General features: G+C 37.5%; 1 protein-coding gene across 5 annotated transcripts in view; it reads right to left on the reverse strand.

Annotated features, from left to right (window-relative positions):
• Positions 1 to 18,848, reverse strand: part of LOC104357209 (ephrin type-A receptor 6) — a 508,448-nt gene that overhangs the window by 41,366 nt on the left and 448,234 nt on the right. For all 5 annotated transcript variants that reach the window (XM_042788830.1, XM_042788826.1, XM_042788827.1 and 2 more), the window contains one exon: positions 14,623 to 14,832. In XM_042788830.1, coding sequence (XP_042644764.1) covers positions 14,623 to 14,832 — 210 coding nt within the window. The remainder of the gene's footprint in view (positions 1 to 14,622; positions 14,833 to 18,848) is intronic.

Here is an 18,848-nt window from a genome sequence, read left to right on the forward strand (position 1 = left end):
ACAACACAAAAGCCGAAATCATGACAAGCTAAAACTCCACCCTTTCATATTTAGCTGGGTCTACCATTTGCAAGATTCCGTTATATAAAGAGCAGTAGTTAAACAATGTGAAAAGATATTTATTTTTTTATCTGAGAGCTCTTCTATCATTGTATCAAAAATAGCAGCACCAGCGGAGATAAAGGAGTCATTATTCCACTTGACTCAGTGCTTGTCAGGCCACACCTAGAATACTGTGTTCCATTTTGGTCCTTGATATACAAGAGAGACATGGACAGGCTGGATAGGGCCCAGAGAAGGGTCACAAAGATGATAAAAGGACTGGGAAGCCTGTCATGCAAGGAAAAGCTGAGAGAACTGGGTTTGTTCTGTCTTGAGAAGGCTTAGGGGAGATCTTATCACTATGTCCCCGTATTTAAAGGGTGGCTACAAAGAAGATGGAGACTCCTTTTTTTACAAGGAGTAACATGGAAAAGATGAGGGTTAATGGGTGTATGTTAATACTGGGGAGATTCTGAGTGGACACAAGTGGAAAATTTTTCAGAATGAGAACAATCAGCCACTGGAATAATCTCTACAGGGAAGTGGTGGATTCCCCAACACTGGACACTTGTAAGATTCAGCAGGACAGGGTGCTGGGCCATCTTGTCTATACCGTGCTTTTGCTAGAAAGGTTGGACCAGATGATTCTTGAGGTCCCTTCCAACCATATTCTATGATTCATGTATCCTAAGCCTCCTGAACTGTGTAATATTACCCAGAGAAGCAAGTAGCTATACTGTTCAGCCAGGCTGTGAAATTAAATTTCAGATTTTTAAAGGGCAGGTCCTTGAAAAATGTAAAGCCTACAACTTCTATCAAGTGTCAGTCTAGGACATTGTAATCTTACAAAGTAAATGCTAAAACACACAAAGTTCGGCCAGCTCCAGGTTTTACCACCAGATATGAAAGAGTAGTACCACTTGCTTTGCCTCTTAAATTTTCAGGTGAGGCAGTGAGGTGCTGTTGGAACAAGAACATGCAACTGATTCTCTTTGATGAATACAGCTATGGAGAAGATGACTCATACTCCAGAATAGTTTCTGGCCATAGCTCAGAAAACTACTGCACCCGGTATTTTCCTCAGTGTTCTGCATCTAGACCTATTCTCCTCATCCATTTTCATAAAGTTATATAGACTGGACTTCAGCATCTCCATGCTGAAACACATGTGTTTCCCACAAAAGCCCCTACTTCCTCTCTTTATGGATGACTATCTAAAGCAAACATTAGGTTAAAACAAAATAAACATAAAATATATAACAAAATTATAACAAAACAATACTAACTCTTCTTACTTTCAGAAGTGTCAGGCTTTCTTTCCTCCTTTGTATTCCTGCAAGGCGTTTGCTCCCTCTCCCTCATTTCTTGATTCCCTCCTTTTGGTGACATTATCTATGAACACTGATCCTCATTCAAAAAAACACAAACCCAAACAAACAGAACACCCAAAGAGTCCTACCGTAAGTAAAGGAAGAAAACGAATCTTGGTTTTCCCCTAGATTTGTGTCTTGAAGATTGGATGTCAGAATTCCAGGCTCAAAATCAATGAGGGTCAAGTCCTTGTTAAATTAACAGAATTTTTATTTTCTACTTTACAATTTATTTTTATGAAAATAAGAACATAAATAGTGTCTCTGAAATTTTAATGCCTCTTTCTAATTTGATAAATTTGAAATTGATCAAAGTCATTAGGAAACACAGGTCTAGCCAGTCACATGCGAATAGCAGTGTAGGATAGTTCCTCAGGAACGAGACAGAAAAAAAAAAACAAAAAAAAAACACCTCAAGTTTTGGGTCTTTAGCATACAAGAATTCCCAATTCTAAAAAAATAAGTAACACTGCATCATGGTCTAGCAGTGTTGTTGAGAATTTTTGGTCTCTTCCAGTGTCATAACTGTTTGCTGTCTGGTTGACAGAGCATGCTCAGTGCAAAACACAGTACAACAGGGGAAAATTCAGACAGAAACGTAAATGATCTCCTATAGCATCTGAAGACACAGCACGAGCCTCCTTCTCTTAAGGCTCCTTCACTGTGAGCTTTGAAATATGGATCTGACTGTGCCTGAAAAACTGACCACTTTTAAATAACCACGTCTAACAGGTGGGTTTTTTGTTTTAATTTACTCTTATATGGAACTAGAGTGAGGAATTCATTTTACTATATGATCAGGCATAACACAAAGAAATTGCATCCTACTGTGGCATATGTCAAGATTTAATTATGAAGCTTTACAAAAGCCTGGTGAAACCAACTGCTTCAAATTTTCAACCTAGAAGCTTTATATGGCTATGTTCAGAGAAGTTACTTTTCACAGCAATATTTAATGGGGATCATAATTTCCATTTGAGAGTGGTGCAACAAATGAAAACAAAAAATCATCCAGCTCTTACTTCCTTCCACCTAGCAACAGCTAAGTAACAGAGTTGGAGCTGAGTTGTTTGGATCACTGGAGCTGAATGGTTTTCTTTTCCCAATGAATCACCTCTTCTGGCTTCAATAGCACACAGTAAACAAATTTAGTTTAACATGTCTTTGAAAGGTACCAATAATTCTGAATGAGAAAAAAAAACCCAACACACATACAACTAAGCTACACTATTTTTCAAAGCTTTCAGGAAGTTGTTCTGCTTGTTCTATATATCAGAATACTATAACCTACAGTAATTACTGTCAGCCAACATGCTACTGAAAGCAACAGATCTGACCTTAATAGGCTGACTTTAAACTCATTAAAAAGTATATTATGAGTTATTCATTCTGCAGGTATGTTCCAATGTATTTGACATAGTAAAGATACTTTAGGATACACTGCACCTTGATCAATATGTTGAATATTAAAATACTAAGTAAACTGTGGTCCATTATTAGCAATCGCCTAAGAAAATGGGTCTTCAGGATTATATTCATTCAGATAATTAAAAACGTAGGTGTATTGACATAAAAATCAAAGTTATTGCTTTGTTGCTAATCTCTTAAGATGTGGATAGTATCGTTCTAAGTGAACGAAGGTATTGCTAAAAATATATAAGCATGTTCTACACGTTTACAATAGCTTCTTCAATTGTAGTTTGAAAATGGCAATTCTGATTAAAAATTATAAATGCATGCAATCAAGTCCATATGCAGCTAAAAAGCAGCTGTGCTTGAAATTAGATTAATATCCTATTAATTGTTAGCTTAAAAAAAACAGATCAGCAGTATGAGGAATTAACAATAAAATGCTATGACTGCTTATAATATATAGTGCATCTATACACATATATAATAGTATACTGCTTAACTTTATTGGACTTGGTTTCCGGCGTGAATAGTGTGCATGGACAGAATTTTCCAAGGTTCTCTTGTCCAGCTGAGAGGTCAATAACTTCAGTGCCTTGGTCAATTTCTATTCTTTCTGAAAACATGCCTGTACTTTTCTGAGATTCACAGTCTTCATTTAACTGCTACTTCAGAAATTATTTGCAGTGCATTGGCTTTTTTTCTCCCCCTCCTCTGTCCTTGCACAGCTATTTAAGATCTGCTCAGGAAAGTAGCACTGCCTATTTGTATAGGTTCCATACCAGTAAGTTCTGAATCTTACACCAAAGCCAGACTTAATGCTCATGACTGTGAGATAACACTGTCTGTGAGGGGGGAAAAAAAAGAGCCCTTTTTTCCTTCTAGCTGTATAATCACAAGTAAGCAATGATAATTTCCGCTCCCCCAAATAACTTTCTAGATGTCCTACCAGTTAATGATATAACATCAGCCTTGGTGATGTTAAAACCAGTCAGTGCTTTGACACACGTGATGAATAATCCTTCATTCTAGGCTACAGCAGAAGTAAAACATATTTATAATTTTCTTCTTAGGCAATGGAAGGTATTATTTTAAGCCCTGCAGGGAAACTGCCCCTGTCTCTGCCTTCCCCAAAGGACCAATCAGATCACGAGGTCACTAGGAGCAATGGCAACTATAGTTGTGAAAGAGGGTATTTGTTACATTTAAACATTTCAAAATATAAGTTGTCTGGAGACAAAAAAGAAAATCCAACCCACTTTGCAGCTTTATGCAGACATTTAATGACAACTTTTTGTAGAGATAAAGAGAGACAATCAGCAGGCTATTAAATACCCTGAAGACAACAGTATGGTCACAAGCAGCCACCCTTTGAAGGATGGCAGCTCCAGAGGCTTCCCAGCTTATCCCCATTTCCCTTCTAAATGACAATCTCTTTATAGTCATACTTCTTTTGCATTCCCTACCAGCAGGGACTCGGCAATAACTGCGACAAGCTACACAGAAGGAAGATTAACAACGACATGGGTCTGCTGAGACAGTTTCTTCCCTTTGCATAAGTAGGGTGTTGTATAGCTGCTTCATGTCTTTGGCTGGCCATGTACACTCCAAACCCATTAAACAAATCAGTGTTTCCTGGTAATGAAACTTGCATTTCCCACAGAAGAGATGACTGTATATTATGTGATTAAACTACAAATTAGTAAGATTTGTTTTTTACAAGACACACAAAGTTCTATCAGTTGTTTTCTAGAATTCTGTCTTGAACCTAACAATAAAGAATTAAATAAAAAGCAACGGTCCCATAAACCCTCACCTAGCTTTGATTATGCATATTTTATTTAGTGTTTCTTCATATCTGAATTAAAAAATAAAGCCAAGTAGTATTCCCCTAATGGTGTGTGACAACTACAAAGCAAAATCAGAAACTCACTGCAGAAAAATGTAATAATGAAAGATATGCTTTTTTATGCTTTTGAAAGTAAGTTAGGGATCAATTTTATTTGAAAAGGCAAATCATATCACCGCACTCTAAATTCAGGTAACTAAACATGAATTAATTCAATTAAAATACATTTCCAGATCAGCATCCTAACATTCAAGATCTAGCTGAAGAATTTATCTAACTTAATCTTTCATATGTTGGCTTAGAAAAGCTCTTGGCCTGATATTTTTCATTTGCTCTGTTATTGTTTGCTTTTGAACATAGCCAAACTACAGTGAAATTGAAGATGCATTTTTGTAGGCTAGTTTTCTCCTCAGTTCTGTTCCATGATCTTCTGCTGTGTTAGCTGTTATTTAACCTGATCATTAAGACCCACTCTAGTGTCTTTCTTACAATTTTTTTTGAATAAAGAAGTTTTTGCACCAGTCATTTTATCTACAAAATATAGTTTGCCTAATTTTTGTCACTATTTGCACTGCAAAAATACTAAATAATAGTCTCTGCTTCCTTACATTCTCTTACCCTTTTTGACCTCTTCAAGTTTTTTCCCCATAACAGTGATTTTGGTTACATTTTATACTTTATATTAAGTTTCAGTAGTGTCACACAACATATTTTAAACTTCTGCAGATTTATATGCTTGCCCTGGTCTGCCTGTTTTTACTGCTGTACACCATTTCAGAGTCTTTCTGTTGCATTGTACTCCACTACATAACTGTTTCCATTTGGATTGTGAAGTCCCACAGTCACATTTTGTTATTGTTTTCACTATCAAATGCATTTTGCAGAATTAAACTAATTAAAAACAATCCCTTACTGAAAAATCTTAAGGCTGGGATGATTTATTTTGCATCTGTGTAGCATGCAGCATAGAATTTCACTGTGTGAATCCTGCACAGCCCCTTCTGTGTGAAACGGGGCATGTCTGTTAGAAAGGTGCAGTCCTTATTCAAGGACTTTTACAAATGGATTACAAAAATCCTGCACATCCATAGACTGTTTGAATGGTTAGTTACTTTTACCATTTGAAGCAAGAATTGCCATAGTGAATCAAACTCAAGGTGCTCTAATCGCATAACCTGCGGCAGTAGCCATATCAAATGTTTCAGAGGAAGGTGTGAAAGCTTGAAAATAATCCACACTGCTACTTCTCTCTTTCACATTTGTCTTCTTCCCGTCCTCCTTCCTTGCATACGCTGAAATATGAGGTTTCATCTCTCTTTAAAATTGTTATTGACTGTAATAACTGGATATTATTTCCTCCTAAGAATATTCACTCTTTTTTTAAAAAAAAATAAAGGAAAAAACAACCAACCAATCAACTTGTTGAAATCTTGGCCCAAACTGTTTCCTGTAGCAGCCAGCTCCATGGTTAATTGCACACCACGTGATAAAACTATTTGCCATCATTAAAACAGCTTTGAATTTCCCATCATTTAACTTTCATTTAATATTAAAGGTATTGAACATATCTTTATTTTTGTACTTTATGAAACAGGAGTGTACATCTCTTACCTAGACCATTCATTATGCAACATCACGTTTCCAGTGATCATTTGAGAAAAATTTTTAAAAGACTTACTGATGTGAATTTCCTGCATTACTCTGCATCTCTGCAGTAGGCAGGTGCATTTTCTCGTTAACCTTCTGGAATAGTGGCTGTTTTAAATGGTATTCACAGTCAGAGCTAACAGATATTTTCTGAGTGTTGAGATACCTCTCATAACCCTAATCCTTATGTCTTTCCTTGCTACAGCAACTACCATGAGTTCAATAAAAATACACATGCAGTGAATCAACAGAAAAAATTCCAACAGTAGAGTGGGTTTTCAGCCTGGGGTATATCAACCCCTGAGAGTCTGTGGAATACTTTAAAGAAAAGAAGTATATCAAAGTGCAACATGCTATGCAAAAAATCATAAAAGGGAAATTTCTAGCAAAGTTTGCATCTCCACTGGATAAATTTCAGGAATCTAATGCTCTGAGAAAGGTTGAAAATCACTGCACCAAAATATGCTTTACTGTTCCTAGACAGTATCACACACAAAAAAATAATCAGTGCAATCACTATTAGGATTAAATGTCACAAAGAGATTAATCATTCATCTTCAAGATGCAATCCTCATCCTCAATCCTACCCTATAAGTAATTTGTAAATACACACATCCATTTTTCATAAACACACATACAGATGACTAGAGAGCCAACCTGAGAAACAGAAAAGCACATATGTGTAGAATTTAATATTCAAATTTGTTAATATGAAATTGGGAGGAGTCAGAGACACAAAAAATTGAAATCCAAGCTAATAGGCAGAGATTACAAATCTCTAAGGGCAGCAGTTTTTAGACTGATTACAGTACAATTTATTCTTTTAATTGGAAATTAAATTGGGTTATGATGAATGATGGGATGATGCTTTGAAAGTCACATTAGGTATGAAGTGCAAAATATCACCCTTTTTACAGTCGAGATGTTAGGACATACTTTTGTTGAGTTCATCAACATAATGATTTTGATCATTAAAAAGTGAGATACAAAATTTCCAACTGTGTTTCTCTGCCAAATGCATATTTTGAGTTCCTACTTGGGGTGGTGTGGTGGGAGAGGAAAAACAGGGATGAGAGCACTAATATATTAAGTTTTACAATTAAATTCAGCCATTTAATTTAGAAATCTCTCTGAATTAAGCTTCTTTTGATTCTCTGTACATCTAAATGCAAATTTTCCATGCTTTTTTTTCTTCTCCCCATACATTCTCAGAACTCAAGTGAAAAGCGTTACAGTGAGGAAGACAGTTCTCACAGAAGTAGAAAGTTCGACAAAATGTGGAAAGAATATGTAATACTTATGTCTCATTCTTGTCCTTGGACCTTCCTCCTAAGGGTCTGCTTTTGTTGTGGTCTGTCTTACATCCTACTAACTTTTCTATTACTAACTTTCCAGATGGCTAAATAAACTAGAAAACCTCTCAAATGAACTTGGGATCACATCTGGATAAAAGCCGATGAGAGAATCTAAGAGAGTAGATGTTTTAATATACTTACATTTTGCCAGACACACATCTTCATCTTCAGGGGCTACCATAAATAAGCCAAGTAAATAGCAAGCACCATGCCCTACACTGAAGAGGAAGTTTGGGATTTCTGTTCCATTTAAACATAAAACTACTTATTAAAAGTCATTGCACCTCACACTGATAGAGCCCAAAAGGCAACAAGTCTTTTTTTCCCCCCCTAAGACACCCCTTTCTTCAGCTACTCCTTTACTTGTTGGCTATTTCTCCTTGAGCATAACCTGAGTACATTTTATCTTTGTCCAGGACAGCACAACAGAAGACAGAAGCTTGAATGTGGGGCCTCCAACTCCATGCATCCTCTGAGAATGGAAAACTCTAGCTGAAACTGGCAACTCATCTGAAGGCGATTCATCTCACCACCACTTGACACGAATCCCATCACACACTTTAAAACTAGTTACTGTGTCTCCCATACACTGGTCCAGGCTGAGCACATTAGGATAGCTCTTATTAGCTTGCTTCTTTACTTTTTGCCCATGCTCTGAGAAATTAACTACTTGAAAATATTTACTTCATACGTTAGTATCAGAGTCCCACATTCCTACTGGTATATTGTAGTTAAAAGCAACCCATTGCTCTCAGCTGACACCCAGCTAAGAACAGGGACATGCAGTGTCTGGAAATAGGCAGCAGCTGGATTCCTGCACAGGAGCACAATAATCCTGATGAGGCAAGATGATACCAAATGCCTTATCAAAAGATAAACCCTTCAGGATACTATTGAGTTCTGTATCTCTAATATGGCAAACAATATTATAATCTCACATAGAAGCCCTAGAAGGATACAAACTTTAGTTAAAAGGTTTCTACAAACATCAGCACTTGTCCGGAAAAGTAGGAGTCAGGTCATGAATTGAAACACATTTTACCTGTGGCCATGAGGGCTAAATATTTACCTCTTAGCTAAATAGAAAGAGTGATGGAAATAATGATCCTTTTCCTTTCCCCTCACTTCCAGCTAATCTGTCGTTTTTACAGAATACTGTCTGAGCATATATCCTGCATCTGATGCTTGGCTATAGAGTGGATGTGGTGAGAAAGAGACAAGAAAGGCATTTTCAGACTGAATAGGAAGACCATGAGGTGGCATGAGGCAAGTGGAGCACAAAGAGAAGAAACGTCTGTCCTACTCATCCCACTAATAGTCATTAGAGAAGGCCGATTTTCTGTTTGGAAGTGTCAGACTGTAAGACTGCCTTAGCAGCTTCAAGGAAGACTTAAAGAACTTGTGAATGTGCATGTCTTCCTTTCAGATACTAAGGAGGATAGATGCTATAAGGAGAGCACAGCTTCTGTGAAGAGTTTACCTGGCTATGGAAAGATGGAAAAAGGTAGGGATTGCAAACAGGCCTGGGCCATGGGGTTTCAATTAGGCTTTAAACAAAACAGAGTATTCAGGCAAGGTACCCAATGCCAGGCTTCAGCCTGGCAAGATGAAGTTGCAAAGCTCAAAGAGAACAAATACTATTCTTCTCACAGGTCATTAACCTGTTACAAACCATGTTAGCCCACTCACTTTTCAGACAGTCTCTAGAGACCAAATGTAAGAAACTCTTCCAGATAAGGGAGAGGCTTGGTGGGGTTCCATCCCACATGCCTGTTTTCAGACTGAGAACCAAATATGGTCACAATGCATCCTGCCTATCGTTATGTTTCTTTCAGTTTGGTGATGACAAAATGTGCTGTTGTCATGTTACATACAAAATTAACTAGTTGACAACTAGGTAACAATGATTGTGCTCAACCTGTTGTCACCAATTAAAAAAAACAGGTTAATACAGACCTTTATAGTACACAGCCTCTTTTTCTCTCTGTTTTTCTGAATGGTTGCCAATAATTAATTTACTCCATTGTCTATGATTAATTTGATTCTTAAAGTAAATGTCTAGGCAACATGCCTGTCATTGCACTCAGGTTGTTCAGAAACTATTGGTTGACATCCCAAATTAACTAGAAAATAAATTTGTGTCTTGTTTTACTTTCTGGCAAATTAAACCTTCTCCTCCCAAACCGATTATTTGTGTACGAGTAAGAGGAACCGGAAAATGTCTTGACATATGGAAATTATATAGAAAAGTAAAAAATATCCTGATTCCACCCCCCAAGTTTTGCTGCTCACCAGTATTTATATGGATTACTGGCATCAATCTGCTTTGCTCCCCTAATGAATCTAATAAACCTGAAATCTCCCTGGATGGGCTATCTTATCCAATTGACTTGAGAAGAGTCAGACCCATGAAGTTCATCAAATCATTTAGGAAATGCAATGCAATAAATCAATTCTCTATTATTATGGAAACTACAGAAAATATTCTGTATATTAAAGCTGAATTCAGAAATACAGCTGATAAATGTATTCTAGATTTCTTCCTCTTACATATCACGTAATTGTTTATAGCAGCTTTGTCTCACTAAATATCTGATTTAATGCAGAATATTAAGGTGCCACTTGTAAAAGAAATACCAGTTTAGTCCTTTCTGCAGTAGTGCCACAGATCGTGTTCTGATTATATATATATATATGCATATTTTCCTACACGTAAACAGTTTTTATGGAGGCACATGGTTCTTTTTGAAATACACGTGAACCTTGACTATGTTTTAAACTAAATGAATCTACTATATAACATAGACTATCTAAAACCAGGGATGCAGGAGCCTAGATGTTCTCTCTGTATTGACAGAAATACTTGTTTATATACTAGAAATGTCTTTTATAAGTGACTGTTGCCTTGGAAACCACTACTAAAAATGAAAATTTTGCCTGTGTGAAAAAACCCATACTGTTCAGTTATCCCAAAATTTACCTTATCTTTTCCTGATCAATCTGAAACACAAAGATTGGCAGTCAGATGTTCCTAGCTCTTAATTCCTCCTTCGTAGTATAAAATTATATCTTGCTGTAAGTTTTGCGATTTCCAATAACAAAATGAAGCCAAGCTCTTACTTCCTACCAAGCCTCCTATCAAAAATGTATTTACTTCCTTTGTCTCACGAGGCTGGAGGACAAAAAAAGGCCTTCATGGAAGTCAGAAAGCTGTTTTTTGAGGTTTCAGTCTCTTCACATTTCAAAGCATTCAACAGCTCTCCAACCAGTAGTGTCACAGTCTGAAATTCCTGGGAAACAATGATCCTCCATGGTGTTATTTTGGGGCATTTATCAAGTTTTCCTTCACTACTTGATTGAATATTGTCTCCTAACTAGTGTTTCAGTGTAAGCACAGAATGTAGTTATTTTCTAGGTGGTTTCCTTTCCAAATTTTGTCTATCAGTGTTACTGCTGTTCCTAGATTTCAATTCCTGATTTTTGCCCTGCAAGTGGGAGGATGTGACACTAGAAATAAAATAAAATCTATTCTAAACCAGCAAGTAAAGAGGAAGATACGTATATTGAATGACAACGGGAAGACAAAGCAAAAGATGTCGATCATCTGATTCAAGGCTGTGTCTGCTCAGGTGGGTAAATTCACAAGGTACGAGGGCCATTCGGCTAAGTTTTGGAAGAATGCAACCTGTTTTGCCACAGTTTGTCTTTTGCATCAGTTTACATTTTTATGTCTGGGAATATGTTCACACAATATTGACCACAGCATCATAGATATAAAATTCTATTTTCTGGCTTCTGTTTGGCTTATGTTGTCTTGTAGCTCTTGTTTCCAAATAAAACATCCAATTGTATTATTCTATTTTTGACACCAGGACTAAGACAGAAAGGGGAATAAAAAATAATAATCTGTTTCTTCTGAGCACTGGAAGTGGTGTATTGGGAGATGTGAGCATAAAAATACTACTATTCAATATGCAGACCCACTCTGGATTTCTTGTAGCTACATATAATGGGCTGTTATCAAGAAAAATCTCAGTGGAGAAGAAACACAAATTCTAAAAGCACCAGAACCTTTGTAAGAGCACTGAGGGTTTAACTTTCATATGTCAAAAACACAGTATAGAACTAAATAGATTCTATAAAAACCTCTAGTAATACATGTGGCCTGCTGTTGGGAAGATGTTCACGATGAGGAAAAAGGTCAGTGACATAATGATGGTCAGTAAAAGCTGCAAGAAGACATGACATCCCATGTGGGGTTCTATTCTCTTCTGTTACCATGCAAGACTGCTTAAAGGATGAAAGTCTTCACTGAGTCCTCCACAGCCTCTGTGACAAACATTTCTTTCTTCCTTCCTCTCCCTGCCCTGTTTGGTTATAACTGTGCTGTGTTGTTTCAAAAAGTGACAGGGGTATTCAGCTCCCTGCAGAGCATTCCTACAGAGAACATCTACTGGACCTGCTCAAGGAGAGCAAGACCCAGAAGATAGAACATATGTCAGGAAAGAGCATCCCACAGAAAATTCGGGTATCACCAGATCATACAGAATGACTACAACATGGAACAGGGACTGCAGCAGTCAATCTACCCTCAGGGATGAGGGAAGGACATTTCCCAAGGACCAGAGGTGACAGAATAGCATTGGGCAGACTCAGTCACAGTGATTGAAACAGTCATATTGTGAAGACTGACTTGCACGGCCAGAAGGAGCTGGAGTTGAAGGAAGGAGTGATTTAAAATGCTTTTTATTTCTATTATGCCCAACTATTTTTTTTGAATTCTCCCTATTTACAAAGTTTACAGCTCATACTATAATAACACATAGCATTTTCCCACCCGAGTTTCAAAGCTTGTTGATCATCTTTGTGGAGTTCATGGTCAAACAGATTCACTTTAAATGTCTGGTGGGCACAGGGTCCTGCCACTGTCCATCAGCCTCTGTCATGTCCCCTCATTTGCAGAATCCTGATGGACATGCTATAGATACCTGCTCAGCACGACTTTCTAGTACAGCATGCAGCTGCAACCTTGGAGGACTGAAGCAATGGCTGCGAGGTATCCCAGCTACAACAGCTGCCTCACAGGCTCTCATATTAACCAGCTAGGTGAACCAACAGGAAACCAGTGAGCATTTCATCAAAGCCTGCCCTATGTTTCAAGAAAGTCCTTCAACACAGACACATTGCCATGAGATATTCCTTTTTAACGACGTTGCATTTCCTGATTAAAAGCGGCTCTAGCTACGATGAGAAAGGCAGGCACTAACAACGCTGAAAAACTAATTGTTCAATATTGGTATCCAGGAGAAACTTACAGGATAAATTATAGCTGAAAGCCTCAAATTATCATTTGGTACTTTTCCTGAACCTAACTGGGAGAGACTGCTTGGCAATTTCCAGTGCCTTCCACCAGCTGAGCCGATTAGCCCACGATCAGTGCTGAGCAACACAGCTGAACTTGCTTGTCACTGGGGGCATTTGCTGCCAGCTGAGCACGCTCACACGGACAATTAGCAAGGCTCAGCCAACGTGGGATAACTTCTTAAGCTGCAGTAATGTTTATTTTTCCTTTCAAGCCTCATACTAAGAAGCAGTGTGAAGCAAAAGAGGTTCTGAGAACTAAATGATGGAAATTTCCCCTCTAAAGGAAAAAACATATGATTTCCCCCAGTGTGCATATTAATACCGATACCTTTTAAAGTGACTTGTTTTGCAGCTTGCAATTCTATGTAGACCTTGTTCCAAGAAGTGGAAGTTACAGTGAATTTATCAGAACACCCCTATTTTAGGCTTAAACTAAAAAAAAAAAAAAAAAAAAAAAAAAAAAAAAATTAAAATATCTGTAATCCCATTACAATAGATATACAGAATTCAGTAGATACATCAGAGTACTTACTACAATACAGTTAAATTAGATGAGTTCCTCATTTTGGCCATACATCACTTTTTGAAGTAAAATAGACAAAAAGGTCAAAATAGGTTGAAATAAATTACTGAATGCTAATTTATCATCTCTTTTAGAATTCTGTCACTGTGCCCTATCATGGAAACATACATATTCTCTGAATTTTGTGAGAGTACTAATGAGAATGCAATCTGGCTCTGAAATAACTTTTGTTTCAGTGATAGATATGAAAGTTACTTGAAATCAACTTGTAATTAGCTAAGATTTTTAATGTTGTGGTAATAATCATAACAGGAATGTAACTGAACATTTTGCTATGGCAAAGAAATGCTGTATCTGAACTTGTAACTTAATTAGCATTAACACAAGGTGCAATTTATCCTTTTCTTCCTAGTCAAATTTGAACAAGTTTCTCCCTGTTCAAAAATTTTTCAGTTCAGTTTCAGTTCACAAACAAAAAAAAAACCAACACCATTTTCCATTATAACAATTTACTTGCATCACATAATATAAGTATTAATTAAACAGGACTTAAACCTTGAAAGAAAGGTCCTACATATCCAGTTAGAAGGTGAGCTTAAGTGAGATAAAATGAAAATTTTAATTTATGCATACAAGACTTGACTCAATGCTTCCAACAATGGACTTAGTGAGATTGTCTCCTCTCTCATCTCCCTCTCTTAAAAACATATCTTTCTAAATGAACACAAGTTAGCAGAAGGGGAAACAATGTAGAACAAAAAACCCAACCAACAAAAAACAAACACAAAACCAAAACAAGAATGGAAAAGGTCTCTCATTTGTACATTTGCTTAAAAAACCCTTTTGCCAAAGTTTGTTATACAGCCCTTAAACAGCCAAAAATCAGAACAGCTCCCCTTAAACACACATCCCCTTAAGCACTGGCAGTGCTATTAAACCACATGGACTGAGAATGGAACAAAGCCAATTCAAACTACTATTCTGATGGCACAGACAAATCTGAAACTGGAATAAAAGAGGCAAAAGGTAATCAGCTGTTCAAATCAGATAAGACAAACTTACGCTTGTTGTGTAAGCAGCTTCAGGATCATCCTCTAACACTCGTGACAAACCAAAATCAGAGACTTTACACATGAGGTTACTGTTGACCAAGATATTACGGGCTGCCAGATCACGATGTACGTAGCCCATGTCCGAGAGGTACTTCATGCCGGATGCAATCCCCCGCAGCATGCCAACCAGCTGGATGACTGTGAAGTGGCCATCATGCTTCTGCAAGTGAAAATGCAAGTTTAAAGAACACAGCTACCTTTCGTTAATTTTGTACTAGTGATATTAACTACAGCTTATAGTTGAAAGATGTTTGTAACCCATCCAGCCAACCTGCCTGTTGCAAGTTTGTTTTTTCAATTATTTAACTTGGTCAACAGTGCATGCTATCCCATCTCTCATTGTGCAGTTTATCCTTCTTTTCTTCTACATTTTCCCACACTCCACAATATTTCTACTGACAGCATTTAATGTCCTTTATCCTCAGTGTACTAAGAATGCTTTCCCCAAACACTATTTTTTAATACAAGAATGACAATGCACAGAAAAATCCTCTCTTCATCTCTTACTCTATGGCCTCAGGAAACAAAACCCCCTCCTTTTATTGCCTCAGGCTTGACTTTCTACATGATGTACTGCTGTTACTTCACTTTTTTGCCCTTTTTTTGGGGTGAGGGGTGAGGTGGTAGTGTTGTGTTTGTTTAAAAAACTCAACCAAAATCCAATGAACAGACCTGAAAAAATTCTAGGGCTTTACCTCATGTCTGTTCTGCAACTAACACCATATAATCTCTGAACACTAGATTAAAAAGGAGATTTGGGCTGAAATTCCAGGGTCATGTAGCTTTTCCAAAACCTTCCTGGCCGACTAAGCCCGTTAAGCTCAGATCCATGAATTCATTAAGCTGCTTAACTCCTGCTGAAATCTACTGAAGTTGAGCATATAAATAAAGAGCTATGTTGTTAAACATGTTTGTCCACCTCCATCTGGACAGCCTTGATGGGCCTCAGTTTCCCATCTGCAACATTAAAGCTAATGCTTCGGTACCTCCTACATCAGAAAGCTCCTAAATTGTGTGGCAGGTGGGACCGTGTGAGTACCTGCATGGAAATCTCATTACAGGCTCTGCCTGCCCTATCTACCACTTCCAGCAGACCACTTACAACAGTACTTTCGTGACCTCAGCTGGCAGATATTTAGCTTCTCATGGATTATTCAGTGAGCTACGTTTTTATGTTAGCAGGGAAAGCCAAACAAAACCAAACAACTCTTTCCTGAAAGCAAGTTAACTTTCCTTTTTCTCTTTCAAAACCTTCAGCACTGGGCTACAGACAAGTAGCAGTGTTCTGATCAGCACTCGGGACACTTCTATTGCATAGCTCATACATATAAGCAAGATGTTTTTTGTGGGGAAGAAGTTTACACTAAGTTCAGTAAATACATTAAATTCAGCAAAGCAACAGGCTAAACTGTATGGATATGCTTAACTTTATCCCTGATCAGCAAAGTATTTCAGCATTTCCATCATGATTCAGTTATTTGGGGCCTGTATCTATCTAGTCAGGATATAAGCATTTAAAGAAATAGGGAATTAGTACACAAATGTAATTCAGGTTACCAAAAACCCCATAAATAAACAAACTACAAAACCCCAGACATGAAGTTTGGTGTTACTTGCTTCTCACGTTAGTACTCTATCTTCTGATATGAAGCAATACTATACCACAGCCTGCCTCTAATATATATTATACCTCTACTTAAATCAAGAAATTATACGTCGTTAAAGGATAAGTAATTTAGTGTGTATAACAGATTGCTACATTGAAAGAGTCTGACTATAAAGACGTTGGAAGAACTAGTTCCTAAAGACACTATTATTCAGTTAAACTCTATTGGGTACAGAGAGACAAACTTAACAAACAGAAACAATGTGGATTCTGCAATTTGTAGAATTTACAGAGTATCCTGAAACCCTTCCAATTCCTTTCTTAAAACCAATTGGAAGAGAACCTCAAGTACAACAATATATGAAAAACTGCATTACAGGCAACATTCACCAGTTACTGACCTGCATTGCTATGTCAGGTTATAACACAAGACAAAAACCCCAGAAAGAAAATGGTAAAATTAAGATATGCATGATTGTTACACAGTTAGGTTTCGAAGCTGCTATCCTAAGCCAACATATCAGAATGCAAAGATTTAGATACTAACACACCCTGTCAGCAAGAACACCTCACAACCTCATCACACTTCCCACCAACACTTGTATTAAAGGAGCCATGCTTCCATCATTGCCCAAATGCCACAGCCATCTCACAGACTTCTCCAAAGAAAGCATGTTTAATAACACTTCCTTGAAACCAGCTACTTATGACCAATTCATAGCAACTTTTCCCCTTGAATGTTCTCACTGTTCCTCTTGTATCAGTGCTCTAGAACTTTTTTGTCTCCCAATTCCCCATGCAAAAGTAAAGGCAGATTTCTAAGCAATCATGTCACATCTGTAAGCAACCCGCTTCTCTTGCTGTCTCTATCAAAGCCACCTGTAAGCAGTTAGTTTACAGATGAGACTCAGCTGAGTGTCAAGGCACAGGTGTGACAAACAGACATTTTACAAAAGGCCACCCCCTGTTATGGGCCTATGACATTCCCTATCATAGCCCCCTACCACAAGAATACAGGGAACCTCTCAGAGTTCAAAATATGCCAGTGATAGATATTTTAAATAAAAACTCTCCATCTAGCAATTAAGCAAAGAAGACAAAAGAGAATATTCTTAAATATGTTAAGCCTCTTCTAATAAAGGAGGGACATGAACTCTGTTCAATATTTTATGTAATGAAGCCACATGGGATTTGGGGTTTGCTTTTTATTTAATAATTCTAAATATTCAATTGACTCACAGTTTATTAAGCTTGTTGCAAACAGTTAATATCCTTCACACTTACTCTGCATGGATAACTTTTTTTAGATAACTGTAGAATTAGGATTTTGAACAAAGCACCTATGACATAGTTTTGCAAAACAACCAAATAAGCCTCCCCCACCCCTGCAACAAAGTACTAAATAAAACCAGCACCCAGACCTCTAGATTTTACCTCCTCCTTATCATCGTTAACAGCTCCATTCTTTCAACAAGCCTCAGTCATCTGCAACACCTCCCTTAACCTTTTGTCCCATTGGATCACAAGCATTCATTCCTTCCTTTTTTAATCTGTGCGCTTACAAATCTAGATCATGCTTGGCTGATTTTTCATAAAACATAACCTTTTCCTGCTCCTTCCAAATCTCAATATTTGCCTTCACCAGTATAGCAGAAATGCTTGTGTTAAAAACAATCTCATGCTTTTGCCATTCTCTCCCTCCTTCTTTCAAATTTCTTTGAGATTCTGCCTTGACACAAAAAGTTCAAGCTTCTTATCTCCACCTTTAAAGAAATGACAGATTTGCTAACATGCCAGTTGCAATTTTATTCTGTCCTCCTGCTCCCTCCATATATTTCTCTGAATCCTGCTCTGCATGTGTTCTCCTGTGTCCCTTCTCATGCTTGGCTTTATATGGTTTCATTGCCAGCCTCGCAGTTGGAACAACTACATTTTTCCTGTCAACAAAGCAGTCGTCTCTCTCTAATCATTCTGCATCAGTTTCCATGCCAGTTATATGCCCTTACAATCTATAACCTGTTATCTTCCCATATATCAAAATGTATGTCTGATTTAAGCTGATCAGGGCAATGGGCCATATTTAACCCTTGGAAACTTCAACTAAGCTGATGAAATTATACCAGGTATGAATCTGGCCTCGTATGTTCAGCATTTGTAAATCCCCACATACATTTGTGAGTCAAACCAATCCCTTGGCAACTTTCCATTATCTCTTTTCATTCGCTTGTCATATAGGGACATAAAACACTCATCTGAATGATATGGCTGTTGTTATCCAGGGCTTTATTCTGAGTCCCATGGCTTAGATTTGAAATACGCTTTTGATAGGATTCCCGCTGGGGTGTTAAGGGTGTTAATCAATACTGGCAGCAATTCAGACCTCTGTGGACTTACCACATTTATTCTATCATCCCATCAAATTTTAATCAGCCTTTAATGGCATTGCTAAATAAACTTTGCTCAACAGCTGAGTATAGATGCAATATCTGAGTAGTTGCCATTGCATTCATGCAGCCCTGCAAATGCCCTGGAAAAAATGTTTTTTCATTCATCTACAGTTTGCTTTTGAA

The sequence above is a fragment of the Tyto alba genome, unplaced genomic scaffold (genome assembly GCF_018691265.1).
Source record: "Tyto alba isolate M040663 unplaced genomic scaffold, T.alba_DEE_v4.0 Super-Scaffold_14, whole genome shotgun sequence".
Taxonomy (NCBI): Eukaryota; Metazoa; Chordata; class Aves; order Strigiformes; family Tytonidae; genus Tyto; species Tyto alba.